The sequence below is a fragment of the Sipha flava genome, unplaced genomic scaffold, assembly GCF_003268045.1.
Source record: "Sipha flava isolate LNK unplaced genomic scaffold, YSA_version1 89_pilon_pilon, whole genome shotgun sequence".
Classification (NCBI taxonomy): domain Eukaryota; kingdom Metazoa; phylum Arthropoda; class Insecta; order Hemiptera; family Aphididae; genus Sipha; species Sipha flava.
The window spans coordinates 1,254,848-1,262,369 of NW_020273631.1; the positions used below are offsets into that span (position 1 = coordinate 1,254,848).

The following is a 7,522-nucleotide window of genomic DNA, read 5'->3' on the forward strand; positions in this document are numbered from 1 at the left end:
TAAGTTTGTATGTATACTAATTAAAGAATATCTATATAATATTATCCATTTAAATTATTGTGTAAATCACATACCTACAAAGAATATTTAATTTATTTAATAATTATTAATTTATTTTTAAATAAAAATACTACAAAACAGTATGAAAATTATTATATTTTATTCATTACTACTGTTTTTGGCTTCTTTAAGCAAAATGTTTCATTGTTTGTTAAAAAAATAAATAAAATTTTTTTTTTTGTTTTGTAACAGATTTTTCAATTATTCATACAGTCTATTATAGTATTACACGTTAAACTAAATATTCAATAAATTAAAATGTTGAACATTTTCCGGAATTCAGCAATCATAGAAAATTATAATGCTCGTTAAAACTTATTTAGAATATTTGACACTAATCCAGGAATAGCGAACCTTTTGATATTTACGTGTCAAATCAAAATTTTTGATTTGATTTTATTTGCCTCGCGTGTCAGAAACTATGCAGACCTTTTTTTTTGCTTAAAAAATAATTAATTAAACATATAAACATTATTTTATTTGTTATTAGGTATATAAAATATTTAAACTTTACATCTTAAATCTGTTAACGACTGTCGACTGTTCTGTTGTACCTACTTTTGTTACGTAAACACGATAAACGAATTTATTGATAATCAAATCGTTTCATTTACGAGCTTAGGAAATGGAAAGTACAGATTACAATATCTTACGATATATTCCAATAATAAGTTAAAAATAGTTTCAAATTATCAATAATTTTTTTAGAAAGTGAAGTATAATTTATGAATTATATTTAAATTGGCGTGTCACTGAAATAATGCGCGCGTGTCACTCCGTGACACGCGTGACATAGGTTCGCCATCACTGCACTCAGGGCCGGCGTGAGGGTAAGGCGAGTCAGTCGCCTAGGGCGCCATTTTCAGGGGGGCGCCAAAATTGTTTTTATACAATTTTGTGTATATGTCAGTAATATTTTTATATATATTTTTTTTTAACGTAAAATACCTATAAATTTGTATTGAAATATTGATAATAGTTAGTTATTAATACTTATTAATGTATTACATTCAAAGTATCCAGTCTACAAATTACATTGATAATCACTGGGAAATTAGATTTTACTGATTTACTCAAAATTATAGTAAACATAATATTTTCAATGAATACGAATATTTGCAATATATTGATTGGGTAAGAACATTTATTTTTACTTTTACTGATCAAATACATATTTATTGCTTAAGAAAATCATAAAACACATTCTTATAATAAAATATAAAATTGAAGGAATTCTATTTTTTAATTAACGTAAATCTGCATATTAATATTATAACATTGCATATACCATGGTAGTATGCAACTATTATGATATATTATCAATTATATATTACAGTATTTTGATGTATGGAAGTTGAATTAAATGGTAATTTAATTAAAACAAAAAAATATTAAACAATTAAACTATAAGCACACGAAATTTAAAACATAATTAAACTGTTGTTTAATATATTTTTATTTGATTTTTAAAATAATTAATTCTTTGATTTATTCAAAATAAAAACTATTATTTCCAATTTTATTAATAAACGTTAAATAAATGTATAAAATAAAATAATTACATTTGAAACACGTCCAAGTGAAAGCTTAAAAACGTAAAACTATTTATAAAAATAAGAGGAAATATTATTAACTGTATTTATTACCAATGAGGAATACTCCTTTCTTAACCAAGTATTTGAGGTTTAGCAACAAAATATTGTTTTAAAACGTTCCTAACGTCCATAAAAACAACTTATCATACGACTATTTATGAAGGGTTTAAAACAATAATAATACCTAAAAATGTGTTTAATGTTAAATTGCAGGCAAAGTTATAATTACGACTTAAGATAGACTATTTTTTTTTTACGAGTAAAACTTATTCGGTATGTCAATAAGTTATCTTCGATTAATTTATCACTTTTGCTTATGTAATGTACACAATCATATTTCCATTATCAAATGATTTCTTTTATTGTCAGTTATTATCATGATCTATTATCGATTCCGTTATACCTTGCTCGTATACTACTATCTATATGACCAATCCATCGGTAGATAATATCGGCACACGAAGATAATAATTATAATAACAATAATAATAATAATAATAATAATGATAATAATAATAATTGTTTTACAGTATCCGGTCAGATGTAATCGGAATTGAATAGAGAAAGTTAACTACATGTATATATTATATAGGTATGTAAGTCGTGCGCCAACACAGACGTGTGCGTGTGTATGTTATGTGTTACACATAATGCGTATGATAAGCAACCATTTGGCAGTCATCTCTACTTAAATTCTTTATTCATTGATGAATAATCCGACCAAGAAAACGTAGAGAAGCTCATGTGAATAAATACCGATGTAATAATATCTGTAATACTTACGTACCTATGTATAGTCAGTGGCGGAACCAGGAGGAGGAAGACGAGGATTCATCCCCGGCGTAAAATTTTAAATGATGTGATGATAAATTTATTATCGACTACTACTTTGATATTTTTAACTCCGTTATTGATATTGTGTGTTAAAACCAAATGAGTACGATTGTATGCTAATTATAAGGATTTTTTTTTTTTTAATTTAGGGCATCTGTTCTACCTGGGTTAGGGATCGGCGACACCGGTTGAAGACATAAGCGCCAAAATGAGATAATAAAAATTAAAGCCGTATCGTACAAAAGCGCTCAAAATCCTAGGTACGCACAGTGTGTAATAAATGTAGTGCAAATGTATAAAAGTACAGATATGTGAAAAAAGTAAAATTAAAAAATCAACCAATTTATTAAATTCATATTTATTTGCATGTATAATGTATATCATAATTTATTATTGATATTTTTTTTTATAAAATTGCAATTTTTAAATAAATACTTACATAAAACATTAATTTTGGCACTTATATTAAATGTTAGGTATAACAGGTATACAATATTAGATTGGCGCTTATGTACTACACATTTTGGCGCAAATGATAGGTAATTTTTGTACCTTATGTCATATAGTATGTCGATACACTGACGATTGCCTAACTCAGTTTATAGAAAACATTTACATGGATTTCGCTGACCATCAATTGGCAACATCGGGAACGTTTGTTTTACAATATTAATGTGTATTTGCCAAAAGAAAGAAAATACCATTATAATTGTTTATTATTCGTATTATTTGTTCGAAAATATCTTTAAAATACGTGAAAAGTTGGGTCGTCTTACCAGTGAGGTAGCCAGAAAAATATTTTGGTGAGTTTAAATTTTCAATTCACTCCTACTTTCGGCTCTCTTTAAATTTTTCTAGGCTGGGGTCTAAAACAAAATGTTCCTGTTGCATCCTCACCCCCCTGGAGATGATCTAAATTATTATGCTGCACATTTTACTGTAGAGTTAATTTTTTTTTTTTAACATTTTCGAAAAAAATTTAAACAACATAAACTATTTCATAAAGTCTTCAGACATGTTTCAGAAAAGTTCTCTATCATAATCATTTCTGCTACTTGAATATTCATATTTTTATGGCAAAACCGCAATCGCACAAAATTCTGATCAGTGATCAGTCTGTACATTATGTCAATAAAAATAATGCAATGCACGTGTTTTAAGATCAGTCACGTATAGTATCCAAAATAAAATTCGAATCTTTTACTCAAGAATCATTTACAATAATTACAATTCTATGATTTCCGTCAACGGCGGGAAGGGGAATTTTTATTTGGGGATGACATGAGCAGTCAATCTCTAGATTGACCCCTAGCGAGTTTCAGCACTATCTTAAAACGCAAGAACTTGATCGGTAACTACGGTCCTTCGAAAGCATCGATCGACTGTCACAATTGTAACGGTATAAATGGGTACATTGCTCACCAATAGAGATTATCGTGGATTCTGGATAACATCGTGAATCAATAGAATATTTGTCATAAAATTATGTATTTTGGTGGCGGTACTACGTTCCGTCGTGTCTTGACGACGTTTTTTACTCCATGAATTCGTCAATACATGAGAATGACGTCATGCTTTATCAATCCGATTGCTCGTTATCAAACAAAAATAATGATTTATACACATTGTAATCTCTCGTTTTATGCATTGTTACTCATTAGAACTACAATACTATTGCTCATAATATTTACCACTCATCGATTAGTTGTACGTGACTCGTATTGTGAAAACAAAGTACTTTGAAACAAGGAACCGTTCACGGGTCCGGATCGATAGATTTTACCAGGTAAGCAAAATAGAGTTTTTTAGTTGTACGCGTTTATTTTTTATCATTTGTTTATACAGTCCCTCGCAAATGACCATTCGTTTTTACTTAAATTTCTTCTGTGCTGTTCTAGAACTAAAACTATGTATCAGAAACCGTCTAGTCCTTTATACGCCAATGTGTCCGATACAAAATACAAAAACCAAAAATTGACAGCTCAAAATGAACCTACTTATTACAATACAGTCATAAACAAAAAAGCACAGCCTTCGAAAGCTATTTACAGCAATGTGAATTATGCACCGAAATCCAGCAACATATATTCCAACATCAGTGAAACAGGCAAATCTACTTATAAAAATACTCAATACCCATTGTATGATAATTTGAAACACTTAGGTTTGTTGCTGATTTATTATTTGTATGAATGCACTAAGTATTTTGTTATTATTATATATTTTTGATTTAGGTAAAGATAACTTACACTGCCCTCCATCACCAGTAAGTTCTAGCTACTCTGAACTTCAAAAGGCCGTTAGTTTTGAAGATGATGCAAAAGACTTTGATAACTCTTCCTCGCAGGTAAGTTTAGTTAATAAAATTATTCTTTTAGTATGCATCATTTAAATTTTGTATATATTCATCTTTCAGGCATCAAAAATGTATGAATCCATCTATGAGCCTATAAATGCTGTTCGTCCACCTAGTGAATTATCATCTACATATTCCATGAACAGTCTCTCACAATCTGTTTCTGCTCATGAACATGAAACTGAAGTTGATTCTTTAACCGATCTCCTAGTTAATTCAATGTCTGTAAATGATGGAAAAAAAAGCTTAGACAATAATGCAAGTTGTGTAGATTGTAAGTTTCAGCTTTAAGAATAATAATTATTTACATCATTTATTTTATATTAGTAACAATTTAATCAATTTTCCTTTTGATAGGGAACTGTACTAAATGCAATGAAAAAGTTATGGAAGAAGGTCTTGGGTGCACAGCAATGAATAATATTTATCATATCAAATGTTTTACTTGTACTCATTGTGGAGATCAGTTGGAAGGAAAGCCATTTTATCACATTGATAATAAACCATATTGTGAGGAAGGTTATTTGGTGAGTAAAATGTTGATCATAGTTTAAATATTTAAATATCTATAAATATATATATCATTGCATTAATTGATTTAATATTAATATTAAATATTAAATAAATAAATGTAGATCAACAACATTAGTGACTGAGTATAAAAGGTAAATCATTTTCACAATAAAATTATAGAAGAACAATTCACTTTTTTTTATATATTAACCCAAGTAATTAAATTTATATGAAAAAACTGAACAATTTTCAAAAGCCATTTTTATTTTAAGTATTTCTATAATTATTATCAACAGCAATATTTTCTAACTTGTTAATGTATATTGTTAATTATTTATAATGCCTATGGTTGTGAATTTAATGCACTAAAGGACCTTAAAAAATGCATTAAAAAATTTCAAAAAAATACAATTAAAATGTAAAAAAATTCAATATAAAATTCCAAAAATTATAGTATGAAATGATTTTTAATTTAATTTTTATATCTATATTAATATTAGGTACAGGATATTATACATTAGTACATTAAATGCATAAATAAGTGTTTATTTGATAAAAAAAAAAAAAATTTTGATTGAATTTGATTTTTCTATACTTATGTACTATATTTTAGTATTTATTTTGTTAAAATAATAAAAAAAACTTTAATATATTTATTTTCGGGTACCTAATTTAATCTTTAGAATTTGATTAAAAATACCAGAAAATTAACTAAAAAAGGAAAATATGACCTATAAATGCACAAAAATGACCGAAAAAGTTAAAAACGTGAAAAAATGCAAAATAAAAGTTGCATAAATGGATTCGTAGTGATGTAATTCAAATTATGTACTTATAAAGCTACGTTTTACAATCACAAAAAAAAAAATGCCCTTTCCTACAAATTCTCAGCCCTAATAATGACATATTAATAACAGTAAATGACAATTTACTGTGCAGCTATTTTCTGAATATTTATTTAACTCATTGACTATCTTTTTCCTAACAACATTAAATTTATTAATACTGAATTAAATTGAATAATTTTTGTATTATTAAAATATTTAATAAGTTGTTTTTTTGTAAGAATTAAAAAAATTTTTCTCATATTTACTTTGTGTTTTGTTTAGGATACATTGGAAAAATGCTCAGTTTGTCAAATACCAATTTTAGATAGAATCCTAAGAGCCACAGGACGTCCATATCATCCACACTGTTTTCGATGTATTGTTTGTTCTACATTATTGGATGGTATACCCTTCACTATTGATGCAGCTAATCAAATTTATTGTATTGATGATTTTCACAAGTAAGATATTTAAATTATAAAATATAAATTAGTTGTCGAAATATATTGCTCTCAATTTTAACTTAATTATTCCCCCTCCCCAAAAAAAAAAAAAAATTAAAATCAGTTGATTATTAATTACTATGTAATTATTTTATCAGATTATCTACAATTTGGGCTTTTTTTTTTATTATTACAAGTAAATTCATGAAAATAAGTAGTGTAATGTAGGAATTTATATATACTTGCTGCTTACCATTCCATTCAATAATACAATAATTTATATTTTAAAATAATTACAATTTTTTATTATTTACAGAAAATTTGCTCCGAAGTGCAGTGTATGTCAATTTCCCATAATGCCAGAAGCTGGTCAAGATGAAACAGTAAGATTTGTTGCGTTGGACCGAAGCTTTCATGTGCAATGCTACAGATGTGAAGTCAGTAATTTGGCATTCAAATATTTTTGTATACAAAATAATATTCTTGTTATAATTTAAATTAAATGTTTTATTTAATTTGTTCTAGGATTGTGATACTTTGTTAGGATCAGAAGCTGAAGGTAGAGGATGTTATCCACTAGATGACCATGTGTTGTGCAAAAGTTGTAATGCTAAGAGAGTTCAAGCTTTAACATCAACCATGATTACTGAACTTTAATATTTACCTCGGAACTTGTTAAAATGTCAGTTGTTGTATTTTATCTTTTTAACTTACATTGATTCTTACAGCAAATACTTTTATGATTTTTAAAATTATTGTTATTATAAATATAAGTGCATACATAGTTTGAGATATTTCAATGCTAGAAATTTTGCATTTTACAGAAATAGAAGACATTGATTCATAAAATTAAAATAGATGTCTGGAATTTATTCTGAAGTCAAATATTAGCGT

General features: G+C 26.9%; 1 protein-coding gene across 1 annotated transcript; it reads left to right on the plus strand.

Annotated features, from left to right (window-relative positions):
* Nucleotides 1-4,098: 4,098 nt before the first annotated feature.
* LOC112693639 (lipoma-preferred partner homolog) lies at nt 4,099-7,522 on the plus strand. The gene is made up of 8 exons (XM_025568803.1): nt 4,099-4,275; nt 4,388-4,653; nt 4,724-4,836; nt 4,906-5,119; nt 5,203-5,372; nt 6,468-6,646; nt 6,945-7,065; nt 7,154-7,522. The coding sequence occupies exons 2-8, from the start codon at nt 4,398-4,400 to the stop codon at nt 7,283-7,285; spliced, it is 1,185 nt and encodes a 394-aa protein (XP_025424588.1). The 5' UTR covers nt 4,099-4,275; nt 4,388-4,397; the 3' UTR covers nt 7,286-7,522.

Coding starts and splice junctions, on each gene's coding strand:
- LOC112693639 (XM_025568803.1), top strand. CDS start 4,398: ATGTATCAGAAACCGTCTAGTCCTTTATACGCCAATGTGTCCGATACA. Junction 4,837..4,905: donor TTGATAACTCTTCCTCGCAG/GTAAGTTTAGTT, acceptor TTCATCTTTCAG/GCATCAAAAATGTATGAATC. Junction 7,066..7,153: donor TGCAATGCTACAGATGTGAA/GTCAGTAATTTG, acceptor AATTTGTTCTAG/GATTGTGATACTTTGTTAGG.